Here is a 21,965-nt window from a genome sequence, read left to right as displayed (position 1 = left end):
TACTAAGTAGAGGATAATGTGATTTTCCAACCGATGCGACCGGAAAGTCAAACGACCCGATGTTTTCACGTTTTCCTAACGTTTTCTTTTCTAATGACAAGTTTTATTAGCAGAAGTGCAGTAACTCGACAAATAGGAAAACTTTGTAGAAATCAAGCAAACTATTTGTTGTAATTCAACTATTATTTGAATCCATATTCATACATCGTCAAAGACACAAACAGGTATTAGTTATTCAAATAATTATAGGATTTCATTCCTTGGTTCAGACTGTTGGTTTACATTTTCTTGAGCTGCATGCATTGAAGTTCAAAACTTTCGTAAGGGTGGTGGTCCAAAACTCGACTTGCTTTGCATTTCGTATGGTGTGGTATGAAAACGGGAGGTAAATCACTGCCTATAACGTATTAACACATATTAAAATTTTATTCAAACCAAATAATATATACATAGAAATCATCTAAAACAAACTCCCGGCATATGGCAGAAATGCAGCACCATGGTCGTACTATTGTGAAACAAGACTACCGCAAATGTTAAACCAAATATCAAATTTCCTAACGATGAAAAGCGCAAGCTAGAAGATTGTATCGACATCACCCTAACGCAAAAAAACCAATGTGTCTGCTATCAACCTCTAGAAAATTGTTGTTTTAAAACAGTTTTCAATAACTGCTCTATGTTACATCTGATTTAAATTTATTTGTACGACAATTTGACAAACTGAAAGTTTGACCAGCCGAAGTGAAATACACTGGACAATGGCTAATAGTTGTTTTTTATAAAAAGCTTACTCACACTCACACAAGACGACATTTATAAACTATGACAATCGGTTGTTTCAACTTTTATGCTGTGTCTCCCTAAAGCATGAAACAGTGAAATCTATGTGAAGACAGTGTTTAACTCATTTAACTAACTAATCGCGAAATAAAACGAAGAAAAGTCATCGGCTCGAACAGAGTTGTTAATGAAGAAAGCTAAACAACACGCAAACACTTACATTCGTTAGAAGAAAAACCAAAACGTTAAACATACCGATTATCGATTTTATGAACGCTCACAAAAAAACACTGGAATACCTTCATGCACATTTATAACGCAACTTATAACTGACCTTTCCCTCGAAGACAGAAGCTAACTGTTACTTCTCTCATCGAACAAAGAGAAAACGAAAAGATTAGTCAGAGAAACAACACAACAAGTTGATAAACAAATCAGCAAAAGTTGAAACAATCGTGTTCACGCGCACGAGTCAAGCAAGCAATCCAGACAAGGTTGCAAGGCAAGTGGAGAGAAAGAGATATTGAACGAGAGAGTGTGTGTGAGAAAAGGAATGCAAGCATGAAAAAATATTGAAAACAATTAAGAAAAAAAAGTAATTCCTAATGTTGTTTGTTATAATCAAAAAATAAACTGTTACATAAATTATAAAAAAGTAATAACAAAAAACCGTAAGAAAGTAACTGGACAAAAGGAAAATGTTAAGAGTATAGAACTCATTTTGATATTAATAAACGAAGAACATAGCAAGCGGGCGAGCGATAGCAGCGCGCAGAAGCATGAACGAAGAAGAACTAATACGACTTTGGGTGTATGCGATAACACAGCGTAGAGAAAGAAAAACAAACTCGACGGTCGTAGTCAAGATGTTAGGAAACAGCGAAGGTGAAAAAATGATAAAGAAGCGAAACAGAAGACACATGCAAATAGAAAGCAAGTAAACAATTAAAACAAGAAAAAACAAACGAAGATAGAACACAAAAGAAAAACAAAAAAGCAAATGAAACAGGCGTAACAGGAGGAGAAAAACAAGCAGTGCTAGCAGGAGAAGAAACCCGTAATTTTAAGAATCAATAACGTGAGTTAACGAAAATATAAGATAATGATTTAAAGAAGATAGTGTTTTTTCGACAAACAAGTGTTTTACTATAAATATTAGCAACTCATCCGAAAATGATAACCTTAAAAATATCTCTTCACACAGAACTTACTGTCCGTTATTGAAAATGGTTTGGAATTTTATACAGTACCGTGATGAAATATTACACATGCGTTGAAATATTTCGAAACTATGTACACGAGAAACGTCAACTTACTATAAGATTACCTCAAAAATGTTACGACCTTGGTTGAATTGTCATTTATTTCTAACTTTGTCAAATGTAAATAAACATCTTACTTTAAAAGTGGCTTCCTTGCGTGTGGTAAACGGTGCATAAGAAATTGTGGAAATTCTAAAACATGTCTATCGAAATCGAATCGGCCGAGTAAGTGAGGATGAAAATTCATTGTACCGAATGTAGCAGGATTATAAGTAAATCCTTTCTTGCAGCGTAATCCGTCTAATTCAACAGTATTTGAAGGAATCCAACCTCCACAAAACATTGCAAACACTGCAGGAAGAGACCGGCGTTTCCCTCAATACCGTCGACAGTGTGGAAGGTTTTGTATCCGACATACACAATGGCCACTGGGACACAGTGTTGAAGGCAATTCAGTCGCTAAAGCTTCCTGACAAAAAGTTGATCGATCTGTACGAGCAAATCGTGTTGGAGCTAATAGAGCTACGCGAACTCGGTGCCGCCCGCTCCCTGCTTCGTCAGACGGATCCGATGATTATGCTTAAGCAACAGGAGGCCGAACGCTACATCCATCTGGAAAACATGCTCCAGAGAGCATATTTTGATCCCAGGGAAGCATATCCGGAGGGCTCAAGCAAGGAAAAGCGTCGCGCAGCAATTGCAACGGCACTCGCAGGGGAGGTATCTGTCGTACCATCGTCAAGGCTGCTTGCATTGCTGGGGCAGGCACTCAAATGGCAACAGCATCAAGGTTTATTGCCGCCCGGAACGACGATCGATTTGTTCCGCGGTAAGGCCGCGATCCGCGACCAGGAAGACGAATCGTACCCAACCCAGCTGGCACGTCAGATCAAGTTCGGTCAAAAGTCCCACGTCGAGTGCGCGCTGTTTTCACCCGACGGACAGTATCTCGTGACCGGCAGTGTGGACGGTTTCATCGAAGTGTGGAACTTTACCACAGGAAAAATACGTAAAGATTTAAAGTATCAGGCACAGGACAACTTCATGCTGATGGAACAAGCCATCACGTCGATGGCATTCTCGCGTGACTCGGAAATGTTGTCCACTGGTTCGCAGGATGGGCAGGTCAAGGTTTGGAAGCTGGTCACCGGCCAATGCTTGCGCAGGTTCGAAAAGGCGCACTCGAAGGGCGTTACATGCTTACACTTTTCCCGCGACAACAGCCAAATATTGACCTCTTCGTTCGATCACCTAATCAGATTGTACGGATTAAAGTCGGGCAAAATGCTCAAGGAGTTCCGGGGACACTCGTCGTTCGTCAATGAAGCCGCTTTCTCCCCCGACGGACACCACGTGCTGAGTGCGTCTTCGGACGGTACCGTCAAAGTGTGGTCCCTCAAGACAACGGAATGCATTTCGACGTTCAAAGCGCTTGGTACCCATCTGGCCGTTAACTCGGTGCTAATTTTACCGAAAAATCCGGAACATTTTGTCGTATGCAATCGATCGAATACGGTCGTCATTATGAACATGCAGGGACAGATCGTGCGATCTTTTTCTTCCGGTAAGCGCGAGGGCGGTGCGTTCATCTGTGCCACGATATCGCCACGTGGTGAGTTCATTTACTGCGTGGGTGAAGATTTGGTGTTGTACTGCTTTTCCGTAACGTCCGGCAAGCTGGAACGTACTCTGAACGTGCACGAGAAAGATGTCATCGGACTGACGCATCATCCGCACCAGAATCTTCTGGCTACGTATGGATGCGATGGCCTGTTGAAAATGTGGAAGCCATAAACCCAATCTTAGACGTATTTTCAGGCTAACAAAAAAGTAATTTGTAATCTTATAAATCTTAAATCCAATAAAAATACCAATTCAACGAGTGAACAAACAGATGGTGAGCCAAGCTTGGCGATTTATATTGCGCAGGAATCTTTAAAAATTTCAAAGTACATATGTTGACTACCAGAAAAATATGTTCCATATCTATTTCATTTGTCAACGAGTACGAGGCAAACCCTTAGCATGAATAATAAATGCAATCATTTATGCTGCAAGCCATTGCGGTATTGTCTGCACAGATGATAATTAAATTAAACTATCAAGCGTGACCCCAACGCCACTAATTATGTTTACTGACCTTATTATCAATTCATTCGCCTCTGCAAGTTTGCTTTTGTAGGAATTTCAGCACGTCCTGACGACGGGATAAAAGGTTTCAGCCGTCTGGAACGTCGTAAGACTGCACTGACTATGTGAAAAAACCCAATCCCTTCTTTTTAGATGAAAACATATTTAAATACATTTTCTCACCTTTTATGCCGGCCAGTCTGGCTACTTATTTTGGATGTCTATGAAATTATGATATATCCAAAACGTGAGGCGTTCCTTGAAGAGAATTTTTTAAACCATTCATAAAGTAAGTTTACACCAATTACCGTACTGTTGCAAAAGAAAGCAATCAGGTATAAAGTAAACACAGTAGAAAAAAAAACAGTACCGTATTCTGGAGGCAAACAAACGGCGTACCATCGTGCGAAGTCAGAAAAGACCTGCTCAGTATATTGAATCACCGAACGTCGGGTAACAAGAATGTCTAAATTAATTTGCGACCACATGCCCGGCCCAGGAAACACTGGCATGATGATGCCAACAAGTCCTGTCCCTGAAAGGAACCGTACCTCGGCCGAATACGAACACGGAACGTTATCAGGCGGGAAAAATGCTAAATGATGTTAGGATGTCGTTAAAATAAATAGATTTATGCTTGTAGCCGGAAAGGTATTTATTCTATCTGTTGCTTCATGGGACTAGTGCTGGAATGTTATTAGCTAAAAAGAATAGAAACATGCTGGTTCATTTAACTTCATTTTAAAGTCATACTTTTGACATAAACAGGGCCTAATGAAACTAGCAGTAAATGTTAATAAAGACCCAAATAGATGCTGAAATGATGCTGAAATGATGCTGAAATCTATGTGAAAGTTAAAGAGACAAAAAATACAGCTTGGATATTTCCGTGACGTTCTATCTTTTCCTTCCTTGTACGAATGGGAGCACTTGAAAAGGAAACGCGATGATTTTGCTTGCAAACAAACCGTAACTTTACCAGAACGCATAAACGGTGCATTGATGTGCTGCGAATGAAATGTTATAACATTCAATCATCGCCATGGGATTGGAATGCATTACGAAAACTTAAACGGAAAAACGTTTGATGTATTTTGATAATTTTTCTTTCTAATTGGTGCATTTTTAGTAAAATTTTGGGCTCATCATTAAATAAACAGGATAAAACATCATGTCTTTGCATCAAATCAATTTTAACTTTTTTTTATTTAGTCGGTAAACTCATATAACCTAATGGAGTGATTTATACTTCTTCTACTTTACTTACTTTTATAGCCTACAGGATAATTAAAGGAAATTCGGGTTTTTTTAACTGACCGATTTCATTTCTGCTTTCGAACATAAATGTGATATAGACAGGTGTAATCTGAAAATATTGTGATATGTTGAACGATGAGAAATACAGTATTAGGTCAAGGTAATTCAATCTTTCCCAACTTGTCACCCGATAAGCAATTTAAGGTTCCCTCACTTCATTCGGTTTAATGTTCAATGTATCAATTTGCTTTGAATCGAGTTTTGCAATGAATCAGAACGTCCCCACACTCTTTACGCGACCAATGCAATTTACAAGCAAATCAATTTATCGACACATTTCACCTCGTTCGGCGTAATTGAACGCTTTACCCCACGCTTCGTACTTTGGCTCGAACCGAATGCTCCATTAAAGGGTGCTTCGTTTTTTCCCTTCTATTTTCCACACGCTTTTCCGGCCATCGAAAACGATCCCCATTTAAATCGGCGTAAACAGATTGATTGCCGGCAGTGGAGCGCGAAATGGACCCACCAGTTGGACGATGGTACCCTTTTTTTCCTAAACAGAATGTATACCCTCACTGTTCCCGTGGCGAAAAACAAGATTAAATACGTCGGCGGGACGAACGACATGGCGGACAACTAAAAATAGATCATAATTTTCCGCACACCTCACGACCGTCCTGGTCGTACCTTCGTTGGTGGTCGCGGCCGTGGATACGTGTTCCCGTTAATTCGATTCGCCGAAATGGAGGCTTGTTGCTTGCCGGGCCACGGAGTAATGAAATCAACTCGTCCTTCCTCAAACACACTGACAGTTTTTTCGATGAGATGAAACGAAGGAACGTGCTCGCCCAACGAGAGGGCGGAGGGCAGGGGATGGCGATTTTACGTCTGGATCCGTGTCGTTTTCCATCTCGAGTGACCTGGCACGGGCGTGGGAAAACAACAGACATTGTTGACGGTAGCATGACACTGGCCGTGCTCATCGTATTCGCGCGAAAGCAGCAGCCGTTGGAAAACCTGTGCACACGCCAACCGACTAGTTGGCCTGCGTTACGCGCTGCATCCATGACAACCTCCCCCACCCGCCCACTCAATGAAAACAGTTTTCCGATGGGTTTTGACCGTGCTGCCATACGTACGGTTGAAAATTTACATTTGCCTTCCACTCGCAGTATGCCTCGTGTAAACACTAGAGCACGTCACTTTTCCGACTACCGCAACTCGACTGGACGCCGAAACCAGCCAGCTGAAGCCAGAAAAACATGATCCGCTAATGAAATTAAGTTGATTTTCCAGCCCCAACCGGCAGTGTTTTGTTTCTGCTTCGACGAAGGAAAAGTCTACTCGCGATTCATCTGGTTCGTCGGAAGCTTCTTGAAAGATTCCGCTCAAATTTATGAAATCCATTTCCCGCCACACGTGGAAATGATTTGTGTCGCCCGCGGTGAGGTTACACCCCCACCGGGTCGCTTGGTAACGTCGTTCCGTTTTGTACCTTGTTTGTTGGTCAAAATCCATTAGGTTGGAAAAGACAGATGAATTCAAGAAAACAACCTTCCAGCAGAAGACCGAATACTGGCAGGATATCAAATTGCAAACATAGACGATGTTTTGTTATGAAAACACTCAACTAGAATGGATTGAAGGTAATGAATTTTTGTGTGTAAACCACATCTTTGGCTACAAATGATAGTCGCACACAGAATCGGCTAATTTTAATACATACCGATAGAAGCCCAACAAGATGAAACGCAAATCGCATCAAATGGCAATACAGTAATAAGTTAATAGAAGTAAACACACTATCTTGCATTCTCTTACCTTACTAGTTTAAAGTGTTCTAATCCTCCCTTTAGGATGGAAGCTTTTATTACCCAAATTTATCCCTTGGATTTTTTGTCATCGTTCCTTAAATATATTGATTTTCCACAAACGATAACGATGGACATTGTCCACGTCCCATGCGGCTCACTCCAAGAGGAAATGTTCGTGTGTTGGATCATGTTTCCCTGTGCGAAACACGGCCTGAAGCTCGTAAATAATTTCACTAATAGATTCACTGGCCATCGCCGGCAAGGCCATCGCCAAAACAGCTGTCAAGCGCCAGATTATGCTTTTATCAGTGGAACAACTCCACGCCAAGCCCGCCGCTCGGAGCTTGCGGTTTTGGCGGATGTTTTTGGGGAATAAGTAGAATATCCGCTCGGCTCACCAGGTGGTTCCAGGGTTTTAGTAGGCCTTATGCACAACATAAACCGCGTGTCAGTAGCAGATGCTGGAAGTGTGCTCGTGCGAATTACCCACGCTATGGGGGATTCGGATGCTGGCCGCATTGAACCAGTTACTTCGAGTTAATGTCGACGAAACGGTCGGAAGTTGTGTACACAAATCCGTGAGTACTATCGTCTTTTGTGTAGAGCCGATTGAAAATCGGAATCCAAACACACATTCAGCCGGTTCAATGCACCTGGAAAGTGGTTTTCTATTTGAAGCGAAAATTCATGTTCGCGTGGGTAAAAGAACTGAAAGGTTGAACAACTAAAATTCGGCGCGTGTAAATAGCCTGTGTTAATCTACCCTAGACGTTTACCATAAAACGGGGAATTTGCTTAGTCCCCTCGCCAGTTTATGGTATTTGTATGTTCGATGTACGTCGCACTTTTACTTTGCTTCAAGGTCTTTTATCGCAGCTTCCGCGAGCGTCCATTGCCTTTGGCGTAGTTTGTCTTATCTTTCCCGAAAACGCCAAAAGGCACCTTCGGCGAGTCGTGCCACCACAAAGCTTCATCTAAAGTAGGCCAATATTTGCACTTGATTACTTGTTCAATCGGTACAGCTGGTAACACGGCGGAGTGCGAACGTCTGGAATAAATGCGACACGACATGCGTACGACTCTGCGGTTGGTGATAATCCTGCCGGAAATTTCCACGAGCAACAAAAAATCCAGCGTCAAAACAAAACCCTCGAAGTTTTTGTCGACTAGTAACCGTCTCTTCTCTGTCCCAGTGGAGTTTTACTTGAACATTGAAGTCATTATATTTTAAAAGTAACAAAAAAATGACTTAAACACAAAATGGTAAAGCCATAAGAAACATATTTCATAGCATTGTATTACGGCATTTCATCACTTATCGACCATTTCATTTTTCGGAGTTAGACATGTCTACTTGTAGTCACTGAAAAGAAGCGAGCCACTTTTGGAAAACGGATAAATAGCGTTAACATGTTTATTTGCGCAGCGCTGCGTTGACCGCAAAAAACACTCACGCCCCGTTCGATACATAAACTCGATACATTCAGCACACGTACACAGACACAAACACATCAATCATTCGATTTTTGTGGGGGTGGAGAGCGAAGGGTGCGCTTTCTTTTTTCAAACATATACAGAACTGCTTCGATTCCGATGATATGGTTGATGTTGCGAGGTGGACGCCTTAGGTGCGCTTTGAAGTTCCTTTGATTGGCACGAGGACACCGGCATTCCTTGGCCCATTCCATTGGAACCGCATAGCCGGGATGGCGGAAGACACGGGAAACCCCGCGCGGGAAACATGGCTATTTACAAACGAAAGTCCGGCTGGGTTTGAAGACGTGGGAAGAGCGGCGGGACATTGCATCCGGCCATTTTCGTTGGAGGTCCTAGAGCGAAGTGATGGCCTCTTCGCCCGCCCTTAGCTAGACCTTCTCGATCTCCGTCTGCTGGCTGGTGATGTTCGTGATCTCCGCCAGGTTGGTGCTGTCGCGCAGGGTTCGCTTGGAGCCGCGCGTGCTGTACCCGCGGTCCAGGTCGACGTCCCGCGAGCAGCACAGCTGCCGGAACACGCAGATGTAGCAGGCCAGCAGCGACGTCATCAGGATCGTGCCGATGATCACCGTGATGACCAGCAGCACGCTCACTTCGCCCTCCATGTCGCGTGCGCCGGCCGGGTACGATTTCGGCGCCACCTTTTCGCGTTGTTGGGTTTTCCGCCGGGTTCCGATGTGTTCGGGAAGCGGGTCGATTTTTCCCCCGTGCCGCTTTGGACGGTCGACAACGATAGTAGGCGCCACGCCGGTCGGCAGGTGGCCCACCAGCACAGCTCTCGATTTGTTTACGCGCCGACGTCTTTCGACGGAGTGCACCGCGTTTACGTTAACTGGAGTTTTGTTCCTCTTAGGCCGATGTTCGTTCGGAAAGGGGCACTTGTTGAGCTACGCGATCTCTTAGGCCATCTGGAAGTCGGGCAATAATCGCCATCGAATGTTAAGACGAAGTGTTTGGTGCCATTAAACCTACACCTGCATTCTTCTGAAAATAAAACAAAAGAAAGCGCTATATTAGTAAACGAAACGAATTTTTTAAACCATAAAAAAAAAATATAACGTCAAGCGTGATTTATACAAACAAACATTTTAAATAACCGTAATACGTATTTTCTTTGAAACCAAGTTCAATAGCTATTTCCTACACTATGTATAGAATTTAAAAGTATAACATGTTCCAAATTAAGAAAGCTCTAAATGCAAACCTATCCTTTAAAATCCGTGCTTGGCTGCCACCATTTGCTGGTTTTAGGGTAATGAATATGTGATAAATAAATAACTCCTTCGAGCACCTGAGGTTCGAAAGCAAAGGTCAACCCTGGAAAAGGGTTTTTGCGAACCAACAAATGAGGACCATTTTTCAGGTCGTTTCACTAATTAACTACACGTTTCGAAACATATTTCAAACGGCCTGCCAACCACCCAGTTGGTTCGTCTGTCGTAGCCGGGTTGTATAAAATTCAAAGTAAATCGTTTAACATCGCCGTGGCATGATGAGGATAATCGTGCTGATGGATAGGATGTATTACCTGTACTGTAAGTTTTAAGTTACCGGGCTTAAAAAGGAATAAATGAATGGAAATCCCCTTGAATCCTGCATTTCCGTTTCTGGGAGTTCTCCAACTCCATAACAGCTGTACACGTTTTCTGTGGTTGAGGAGGTCCCATGCGTGAATATAAACACAATATAAATGAAAAAGCAGCTAACATTAGGGATTGTTAATTTTACACAAAATTCTCTTCGCTTCCGTTTCTCCTGAGATCTCGTTTGTACATCGAGTATACGTTCCACAAGCGTATAGGAACGCTTTACAGATTTTTGGATTAAAAGTTGTGCCGATCAATCTTATCCTTGCTAGCGTGATGCGAAGCTATAAACTGTTATCCATCAGGCCCTGATTTATAATGACAAGCCACATTCGTTTCCGTCGAGCCGGTTACGAGCGAATCAATTCCACCTACCGGTACTGGCAGGCCTCTCAATTTAACGACTTCTCAAGAGCCGAGAGCTGGAAGCTAATCCGACGAGCGGTAGGAAGCATGTTGGAAAAATACCAGAACAATCACCGGCGACGAACTTTTTAATTACCTGTTTCGTAACGTACAATTTATGTGAGAGTAATGCGCTCGGATTACAACGACCAGATCCCAGGTCGATCCCAATGATCCCGCCGACGAACAACAACAAAAAACGCACCCTTAACGAGAACTTTGGAAGCGATTGTATTTGCATGAGTCTACGCCAAAGGATAATAATTATAAAAGGAACACCGTTCGCCCGAGGGCGTCCCTTCGGTGTGGTGCTACCTACATGGTACTCCAACCAGCGACGTCCATCGTCCGGGAAAGCTCAACGATAATAATGGGCAGCTATGGCCGCCGTGTTTCATGCTTTTTTAATCATATTTACGTTCCCGTCAGGTGCTTCTGACCTAACAAAACTTCCCGGGAGCTGGCCAGCAGGGCCAGTTTACATAAGCAAGAGGCAGAACGCGGTAGACGAAGAGCTCATACTGACGGAGCAAATGTCACGGACCTAACAAACTCGCCCCAAACAATTTCTTACTGAGGGGTTTAGCTGCTTCTGCTAAGCGTGCATTTTATAAGAGGAATAACATGGTGGTCCTTTAATTGTTGCTATGCCTTGGGATACTCCACCTTCCATTTCATCATTTTCGTTTATGTAAGCGGTTTATTTTAGAATCCTATGACAGTGGAAAAAATCCAGCGAATCGCATTAGGATATCCCTACTGGCAAACATATCCCACATACAACATAAAGGTAAACTTCATTGAAGTAGAGCTTTCTTTCGAGTTTTGACTCAACTTTTTTTAAGGAGTTTTTACGAGTACATAAATCAGGAATTGATGTTCACCGTGTTTGCGTAGGTTTAACATGTTTGAAATTCTTTACTCCTCGTTATTTACTGGAACACGTCTCCATCGTACCTTTTCATTCCATTCTATGATTGTATGCATACATTCACATTATCCTGCATGGTATTTATTTATGTATGCCAAATGCTCAACTCTTCTTCAGAGTTTTTTCGCAAACAAGGGGAAATTTATGCTTTCAAGAATCGGAACCACGAGCATCAAACTGCGAGATACTATAGAGCCACATCTTCTACTTGGAAAGCATCTTCCACAGAGCAGGCATTCGAGGAATTTCCACGAGCCTTTGGTTGCTTGGTTCAAAACCTACATTTTCTGCCGTGGCCAATGTTTGCGAAATCGCCAACATCAAAAACATTTTCTTTCCACTCAATCGACTTCTACGTATCGGTGGAATCTTATGGCCGATTTGAGCAATGGTCTACGTTTTTCCGTTGAAACTTAAGACTGTTCCGCTTCGAATCAATTTCGTTTGATTCGTCTGAGATCAAATTACCGCCACTGCACTACCACAGCAAGTAAAAACAAATCTGATTTCGTTAGTATTAAAACATCGTTTTGTTTTATCAGCGGGTTTTCTATGAATTTGTCTTAATTCAATTGAGACAATCTAAAATTACAGAGAAAAGGGTATCGCTACGATCCTCTGTCCGTAAGCAGTTCTTTTGTCAGATGTTTTATACTTAAAGCTTTTCCTCTCAATGCACATGAAACTAAAACTGGAGCTCACTGCATTTGAATCATCTTATCCCATGCTGGCAATTTAAATTCTTGTTACATTTTAACCTAACTCTCTGCACCGAAAGGGTACAAAAAGAATTCACCTATACCATGCTTCCGCGAACGGCGCGGAACGATATAACCCCGACGGCCTTCGTTAGCACAAACGAGACCGTGACTTCATGCATCCGTCATCGTTCGGTGCATTTCCATCCATCAGACTCCGGACACACATGCCTGCATCCAATCGTGCCGTCAATTTACTTCCATCGAGCGACTGATCGACTCCTTCCAGCGGTGACACTGAATCTATGGTCTGGCACGCCGTGATACCGTGACGGGTTCACACTTCCGGCGGCAATCTGCACCGTTCGAAAGGGAAGTCCAGGCGAAGGAAGTGTTGGGAAGTGCAACAGGTTATCGTCTGCCGATGACGACAGCATGTGGTCCTGTTGGCTCGACACTGCCGCTCTCTGCCGCTGAAACACCCGCCGGCAAATGGTTGTAATGAGTTTTAAATTGAAATCGATTGAAGTCGGGCAAACCGACGCACGATTGCAGATTTATTGCATTCTCGTTATGCGGTTGGGAGGTGAAACTATGGGAACGTTTTTCTGATGCTTGAAATTCTGTATATCTTAAATTGTTCAATAGAGACCAATTGCCTATGCTTCAAACAAGACAATCGAAAAACGAGGAGTTTGGTTCCACTTTGAATGCATCCCAATGAATAAATGTACAAACATGACATTTTAGCGCAAATGGTTTAAAGTGGTCCTTAGGAAAGATACAACTAAGGTAAAAATATTACTGTAATTATTGTACTTTGCCGCAATATTTATAATTTAAAAGTATGTCCTGCTCAAACGTAAGATTCATTTATCTTTTAAACAATGCTTCGTGCTTGTAGATCACAGTTTCCATCAACGTCACCTTTAATGCAATCTCACAAAAAACACGTTTACGTCCTCATCAACCAGAACACAGGACGGACGAAACTACATCCTTAAATCACCGAACCCCACGTTGGCGGTGACGGGGGACACAATTTAATGTCTGATTCACTCGTTCGATTTAATTTCAGCCCGTTGGAAACGCCTTAGTCACGTTGAAGCCCAGCCGGACCCGATCCGCTTCGATTCCGTCCCTAACAACGGGCAAAGGTCAGCGGCCACCGATAGGGCAACGGGGGTGTTAGGATATCTTCCACGAAGCAAAGGCGTGACCGGAACAACTCCCTTCTGTCACCTACAACGGTTTGATTGCATGTTTGTATGCCCTCGCAAAGGTGCGTGTGCAAAAGACACTTTTATTGGCTTGTCGTTTGCTTTCGCCCTTGAGACGATTTATTCTTTCAGCTTTCGAAAAATCTTCGGAAAAATATTTACAATTCACTAAAACTGAAACCCTTCAATTGAAAACCTCTCTAATTCGCTTCAACGGTGTTCCATCGTCGCCAGAAGAACGAAATTTTGCCGCATATCCGCGAGCGATTCGAAATTAATCCAAACTTATTCCCGGGTATTCCCAGCTGATTGGATATGCCCGGGAAAATTACCATTGAATCACCTGCCTGGCGCACAATTTCATTAGCAGTTCCCGTCTAGCGAGCGTACCGCCCAACGTAGTCCTGGGATCGGCTGAAAGGAGAATCATTTGCGTGGGGGGAAATTTCATTCCAATTTTCGATTCTTCGTACAGCTCGAAGCCGGCAAAGGTTTCGAACAAATAAAAAGTTAATCTAAGCAAACGAACTTGAAGCAAGCTTCAGCTGGTGACAGTCATTGGTGGGGAGATTCTCGATAAAAAAAACCCTCCGGCCTAGCGTTGCGTGTGTATGCGTCGTAATGTGGGCAGGGCGGACGTTGCCGTGGGGAAACAAGCCCGTTTGGGATTCAGGGCTGAATGAAGCTTTTTTTTTTGCCTTCTATCATTTGCTTTGGCTTTCGAAGCAGTCTACAGGAGAATGAATGATTAATTAGTTTCGAAAATGGTCCGTCCTAAAATTCCGCCAGCTCTGATGGACCGAAGCGCATTCCGTGCCGGTTTGGCGAACGGATGTGAACAAAAGGAACTAATTTAATCACCACCATTTTGCTCACTGGGTCAGTTAAGAATCGCATAAAAAAACAATGGCTAGATTATGCCGCCGTTCTAGCCGGCGGCCATACTTTTCTAAGTAAATACGATAAAAATGAACCCGGCTTCTCGTTCTCCAAAGTAATGTAATGTAATGAAACGGAAGGAAAAACTTTGCCCTCCTACAAATAGCCGGTAATTGGAAGTTCATTTAATAAAACTCTCACCATTTCGCAAGTTTTCCCCGATCGGTTGCGACCAAGCGCTATCGCTTTCACCACATTTTGATACTTAACAACGGACGGTGGCTTACAAAATTCCTCATGAACAGGATCCACCAGGCTCATCATCCCACGAAGTATCCCCTCTTTTGAGATTCCATTCGACCTGAAATAAAACTCATCAGAAGGCACAACTTTGCTCACAAACTTCGTCCCAATCATCGTGCTTCGGCGAGGGTGGAAAAATCGCATCCCATCACAATTCGGCGTCTACATTGGATTCGGCAACTAATTGGCGCCGAAAGGATTCGGAAGAAATGTTCCAACCGATTGACCAACCGGTGGCTACATGAACACCAGTTCCATTGCTTCCACAAACTGTTGCCCTACGCCGTGAAACACAATAACCGTTGGCAAAGTTAATTTTCCACTGCTGCAATCATTTTCCGTTTCGTTTATTTTGCTCTTATTTTTTCTCGATTTTCCCCAAAATGCTTTTCGCTGACCCTTGGGATTCATAATCTGGCGACAATCCCCGGTGTGCTTTAACAACTGCGAAGTGGTCGGAAACGGCATCGGTGCGCAAAAATAAAGACAGCGCTGCAGCAGACACCCAGAGGGCCCGCTGGAGCGGATACGAACGATTCGCTTCGCTCGAACGACGTTTGCTCGACATCGATCATGTTTGACGGTTCCGGTAAACTTCGGCAATCATCATTAAATGTGACATGATCTGAGCTAATATTGCTGCTCGTAAAGCCGGCGGAATGGCGAAGGTAAACAGGCAATGTGTTTACGGTCCCTTCTGGGGCTGAGTTTGCGGAACAGGGCTGGCATCGTTCGTCCGTTTCCACGAAGGAAACGTGTTGCTCGAGACGCGTTTGCAAACGGGGCCGTCAGTTTGGGTTTTACTTTCTGTTTCAACAGACAGTGTTATTGGATTCGGCTTAAAAAAGAGCTTTTTATTATTTCCACAAATATCGAATAGATAAACAGTGATATGATACTTCATTTAATTTACAATGAACGGATGAAAGAGAAGTTCCCTCTCAAACAGATGTTATCTTATGTACAATAAAATATTAGTTTAGCATAAGACCAAAACAAATTATTCCACAACAGCATTCCACTCACAAAATACATTGGAAAATGTAAACCTGTTGAAAGAAGGAATAAATTTATTTTAATTTAATACTTTACTGGTTGGTTTAACATTTAAAAAATATTGTTGATTTTCTTGACGTGCCGTAGGATATTGCCAGTCGTTATGCCAGTCTGCCGAAGACATTTATCAACGAACAACCTTCCCACGGATGGGCGATTCCCTTCTATGGTCTACTTTTTTTTCCTACTTCCAATGGAATCCTTAAACCTACCCTCGTTCTAAGAAGTGGGCTGTTTAGAAATATGTTCAAACAATTTAAAAGATTGCAACATTCTGACCGTTTTGCCGCTAGAAGAAAGGGAGTGTACTTTTTTGCTTCGTTTCGCAGTCAAAGCAGACACGAGCGTCCAAGCGAATCTTTGCTGGAAGTTGACAACACGACGAAGTAATTCCCTCGTGCTTAAGAATTTCGTCCGACCGCCAATCGACCGTTTGCATGCTGCAATCGAGCAACAAATATATGAACACGGAGCCTCTGCAATGAACACCGCATGATGTGCTTCCGCAGATCATTAGTGAAGTCTACCGGATGCGTACCTTCATCGGCACTATCACATCCTGGCCAAACAGATCACCACATATCGCACGTTAGCTTTTCCAACCCCGCCACACAGATCCACTTTTGAGGCGGAAGATTCCTTCAGTGCTGATGAGGTGGAAAAAGGAACCATTTTCGCCAACCCTCGTTCCATTGCCTTTCCGAGCGAAGTTCATCCGGCCAGTGAGAAGCAATCGGAAAAACAATTCCAAGTCACGATTGACAGAATGAGCACGAAACGAAAATACCCGTGAGAACGGAGCATATGGGGGCGCACGGAAAACGGTAGCAACGGAGCGTTACTGGCCCCTTTCCGAGTTCTGGTTTTCCCTTCTCGATGTGCCCGATTTTCTTTTCTATCGCTTTCTAGCGGAACGCACATGCGAACCGTGTCCGCCGAATGCGAAGCATTATCCTCGTTGTTAGCTTGGTTGGATGGGAAAGATAATATTTTCAGCACAACTCAATTTACGATACCGTGAAGGTCGGTTCGCAAGCGGTTGCGTTTGGGAAAAAAATCGGAATCATTTTCTCTTGAGCTACTCTTTTTGGTGGATGCCCAAGAATGCTGTGTCTGAATGTGTACCCATTGTTTTGATTCAATTTTCTTTCGACCGTTACCTTCTGTAACGGAAAACGGGGATGAGCTTCTTTGAGGAAAATCAACCGAAAATGAGCTCTGGTTTCGGACGCACGGATGCAGAGGTGGTACCTCCTTCAGTCACTTCCACTCTCCAGCCAGCGCCAATCGCCGATCATGTGGAATCACAGCATCAGATCGTCTTGAATGCCCTGCTACGTCCCTCCTCAAATGCTAAATGGCGAGTCCTTCGGGGATCAAATAGCAACGAATGAAATGATGCGAATACTTTGAAGCGATTCCAGAATGAGGATGCAGATTGCTTATTTCGTCCCTGGCTCCATTAGTACACCCACCCTGCCCTGTCCACCAATTGGAGGCAGAAAACTTTCTCCTGCGATCGGCAGAAACAACCGAAAACAGTTCAACCTGGGTATTTTTATTTCACGAGACCCTTGAAATACGAGCCAATATCTTTAAAAGTTCAGGAGAAATTAAATACCTTCAATGATATCCAGCACGTTGGGCAACCGGAAACGGGGAACGCGCTCGCGTCATGGTTTCATTTATCATCTTCATTCTCCGACCGTTTTGTTGTTTCAAACAACCTGTGTTTACGCAATCCGCAAAACATTCCCCCTTGGCCCGAAACAGCATTCGAACGCTGGATTTTATCATACATCACAAAACTCAGCGGCGTTCGTTATTTTTCTATTCTGTCAGATAGATTGTTTTTTTTTCGTTTTACTCTGACTGCCATAGGTCCACGTTGGATTGTACAAACAAACACCGGAATAATAGAAGACCTATGTTTTCATCTGCCGAACGGATTGTGTAGCCAAATCCACCTCCTAGTTTTCCCTTCATCGGAACCCGCTTTCCTCAGGTGTGTTGACAGATAGAACTTCCAATCGTCCTCGCGCGTCGTTGACATCCGACAGTCGTAGACTCCCCGGTCAAATTTGCGGCCGACTCTCGCCTGGACGTGATTGGATTTTCCGATCAGCACCGACCGGCTTACCGCTAAACGGTGTGCCGAAATTTTCCGGGGCTTCCTGGTGCCAGGAAAACAGCCTCCCAGAGGAGGGAAGGGGGCTTGGTTTACTGCCAGGCAATTTATCACCCACGGTGGCAGGACGGTTGAACAACGGTTTTGATGTACCGTGACGGCACGCTCGTACCCAACGTCGAGCGAGAATTACGCACACGCAAGGCCTTTCGAGTCGAAGGAAAATGACAAAGAGGGGTTTCTTTGAAAAAAAAAGGGGTAATAGGATTTTGTTCATAAAGGTTAGAAGGCCTAGAGGTGGCTTCGCTCGTTTCATGCCTTGGCATTAAAGGTTATGCCAGAGATGGCTATTAAACGCTGGAAACATTCGGTTCTGAACCTCCCGTCGTTTTCCAGCATCCTCATGCAACCAGGCGTAAAAATTTATTAAATTTTAATTTCCTCAGAAAAACACTTTACCGTCCTCACCATTCATTTCTAGAATTAATCTGCCACGAACTACTGAGATCATTTCACTGCCGCATGTGAGCGCTCGGTGTGAGCATAATTTAACTTAATTAAAACTTTTCCTTTCAATTGCTGCCAGTCGTTGCATTCACTGGAAGTATGTGGACAAAGTTACACCGTACGTGTTTACCATGTTCGTCCACTCAAAGAAGAAATCAAAAAAAACAACACTGGTATGCACGTGCTCCTGTGGAAAACCCCGATGGAGGCGCCTGGTCATTTGTGATTTAAATTTAACTCTTTCACCATTCAACGGCCGTTGCTTTCATGAAGTCGAGATGTGTACATTGAACTCATTCAAGTGTCCATACTGACGTGCGCAGCGATCCTTCTGTTTTAAAACAACCACTAAACTGCACGGCTTCGAGATGCTAATTTTGGAAAATCCATTACCAATCAATTCATTTCAAAGTACTACACGGATGAACACCTTTCATCGTCAATCACGCCGCATTCCGACGTTGATCCGTTCCACATTCTTGAAACACCATTCCATCGTTTGACAACATGCCTCTTCGGACCGGGTTGTGAAATCTCGTTACTTACCAAATCATTTTCATCCCTTCCGCGCCGTCAAATCCTCTCCAAATCCACTGCATCGGGTTTGGAATGCAGCACACCGGAATTTACTGCTGTTGCATTAATCAACTATTCCAACCGCACCCCAGGGGAGAAAAGGTGGAGTGGGGAGGGGAATTTCCTTTGGAAGCGAACGGATAAACTTTGGTACAAGCAGCTATCACTTCGTGGTCGGTTCGGCACGATTCCGCTAAAGGTAACTTAACGAGCCCCACAAATACCTCGCCCAGGTCCGCGGTGGGGAGTTCAGGAGTTTCCCGACTGAAATCGGAGGAAATCGTTCGGGGACGCACCAGTTTCACATGATGATATCACTCCGAGAAATTGCATTTACCGCATGATGCACTTCACATTAAGTTGCAACCGATGCATGCGGTTTGTTTCGAAACACTCCCCGCTCGTAACGCAAATGGAAAAGTATTCGATCACTTTCCACCGCTACGAGGGACGGGAAACCACAGCTCATCCGTTGTCCGCGAATCGGATAGAACTTGTTGCTTGCGACCAACCGAACGCGACAAGAAGACGACGCTAAGCGTTGACGTGCGAGGGTCGACCGAACCGCTCCATAAGACCGCCAAAACGAAACTGAGCTCCACCTGTTTGTCCATTTCTCAAAGCCCGCTGCGAGCGTTCGACACTCACTCTCCCAAAATCGGTCATCGCTTCTCGCGCCATTTCACGCTAGCACCGGAACGTATGTATCGGTTTCCATTTTGCTTTCCGCACTCCAAGGGGGGATGAAAACATTCTCCCTAGTTTCAGCGTTCGTAGACAATTTATCGTCCGTCTGTGTCCGGTGCACAAATGACACACCGGCGGCGAGTGGAAATACGAACGGTCGTAAACGGCAATTAACCACCGGTAACGCTCTTTAATCGTAGGCTGGAGGTAAACAGTTGCCGACCAACAGGTTGTGCGGAGTTTCTTAAGCAAAAGTTCCATCTCACACTATTCCCTTTAAGGTAATTATTTCTATCGGGAAAAGTTTTGTAATAAATAGTGCAGAGTAAATTAAAACGACATCTAATTAATGCTTGCTGTTGGAAGATTGTAAATATTACGTGCGCAAAAGAAGCTACTCTTCTCCACTGGGGTTGCTACATTGGAACGATACAAACAGTTTGTGGTATCAAAAAGACATTTTGTTCAGCATGTTTTAGTGTATTATTAAATAAACTTGTTCAATCATGGTTTGAAATAATCTTGACATGCCTAAAATATTAGCGAAAGGGACACAAAAGGAAAGAAAATTAAGAAGCTATTCACCGAAACAAAATGAAACCAAACGAAAACAAATCCTGCATGGAAGCCTACCAAAAAGCCTATCACATATTACCCTCACCTTTTGCCTGTTGCCATACAAAAGTCTTTTGTACTCTTGTCATATCGTTGTACCACTCTAATGATGCGATCAAGTCGAACACAATATTTAGTAAAGCTTCAATCGGCTTAAACTTATCATACTCCGTTCCGTATCGTTTTGTGGTGTTGTCAATTGTTTCGTGCAAGGACTCTTGATGTTTGCTTTGCAAACGACCGTTTTCTTTTTCGATTGATGTTGGCATGCTGCTTAGATGACGGTACGAACATACGAGAAAAATCCATCGGCAATTTCATATCACTGTCGTTAAATTTATGGCAGCTCCCTTGATGGCAGCTTGTGGACCACAAATGCGCTAATTAATGAAGAATATCGAATGTATCGTAAAATCAGGGGTCCATTTTTATTGGGGCTCATACGGTAATGTCGTATTCTGTTAGTTATTTTAATTTTGTCGGATATTAATCTACCATTTTGGGGATGTCTGATGCTTTTCGGATGTATAAAGCTGAAAGCAAATAATAGTACGACAATATTTTAAAATTTACTATTTACAAAAGCATTTCGTTTTTATTATTTCCTTCAACTCCTCCGTTTCCTTTTCCTTACGCACATGACAACGGTGGCGTTCTTGGCTAGAAATGTGAGATATTTCAACCTTCTCTCTTTGAGTCTGGACTCACCAGAGGGCGCTCAGCTTAATTGCAAGGCCATCGACCAAGGTGGCTGCAAAAATTGTGCCGCCGACCGAGGTGTAGACAGATGGCTTTGAAACCACGGTTGCTAGAGACTAGCTGATGATGCTAGAGCTGTGCAAACTTATAGAAACCTTGGCTATCACGAGTAAGGAAAATATTTTTTCCATCTACAAAACTCGTTACTGTTTGTTCAACTATTATCAAAACGATGTTTTTTAAACGAAACATTAAAGAAAACATTATGTCAAAGGCGGCAAATGCCTTTCTGAACGAATAAACAAAAAAGAACTATCAAAATTAATTGCTCCAAAACCAAACCATACATGTGGATAAGCAAAATAAACACAACCGCCAACCGTTGTAATGGCGTCAACGAAGGATGTTCGGAGAGTTTCTAAAATTATATCACGGGTTCTGGTTTGCGGGCTCCCTCGACGCAACGTTACAATCGAACAGGTCCGCTGCGCTAGAGATAAAAAAGCTACCATAGTTACGTTAACGTCACTGAAAGGCCGTTTTGTTGTCTTCTTAGTCAATAAATACTTATGTACCGCCATCCACTGGCATGTCTATGCTGCGCCGCACGTTGAATCTGGTTTGCATTACAAGCTTATCCGTATGCGTATCCATATAATATACGATCTTTTGCATCCTACCCATATTCCGCAACGCTACCACACGATCACTGGCCAAATGGAACATTCTGGTGGAGGAAAAGAATAATTTAACAACCGGATCACCGCGCGTGTGCTTTTCCTTCTGGTTTGTCCCTTCGCTCCGCCTGACTTCCGGCATTCGCCGGCTCATAATGACAACACAATTCGAATAGTAAAACATGTAGAACTAATGTTAATAAATTACGCCCCGCCATTCGCACCGCACTGCTCTTGGTATTGTTATGTCTAGCT

General features: G+C 43.4%; 2 protein-coding genes across 2 annotated transcripts; one reads left to right on the top strand and one right to left on the bottom strand.

The window, feature by feature from the left end:
- Nucleotides 1-2,213: 2,213 nt before the first annotated feature.
- Nucleotides 2,214-3,932, top strand: LOC131286558 (WD40 repeat-containing protein SMU1). Its single transcript, XM_058315524.1, has 2 exons — nt 2,214-2,270; nt 2,336-3,932. The coding sequence occupies exons 1-2, from the start codon at nt 2,245-2,247 to the stop codon at nt 3,837-3,839; spliced, it is 1,530 nt and encodes a 509-aa protein (XP_058171507.1). The 5' UTR covers nt 2,214-2,244; the 3' UTR covers nt 3,840-3,932.
- A 5,182-nt stretch (nt 3,933-9,114) lies between these two features.
- On the bottom strand, nt 9,115-9,348 carry LOC131289330 (uncharacterized). Its single transcript, XM_058318563.1, has one exon. It carries the CDS (start codon nt 9,346-9,348, stop codon nt 9,115-9,117), a length of 234 nt encoding a protein of 77 aa, XP_058174546.1.
- Between the last annotated feature and the right edge of the window lie 12,617 nt (nt 9,349-21,965).

The sequence above is a fragment of the Anopheles ziemanni genome, chromosome 3, assembly GCF_943734765.1.
Source record: "Anopheles ziemanni chromosome 3, idAnoZiCoDA_A2_x.2, whole genome shotgun sequence".
NCBI lineage: Eukaryota > Metazoa > Arthropoda > Insecta > Diptera > Culicidae > Anopheles > Anopheles ziemanni.
The sequence above is the reverse complement of the archived record's forward strand: the minus strand, read 5'-3'. Positions and strand labels throughout refer to the sequence as shown.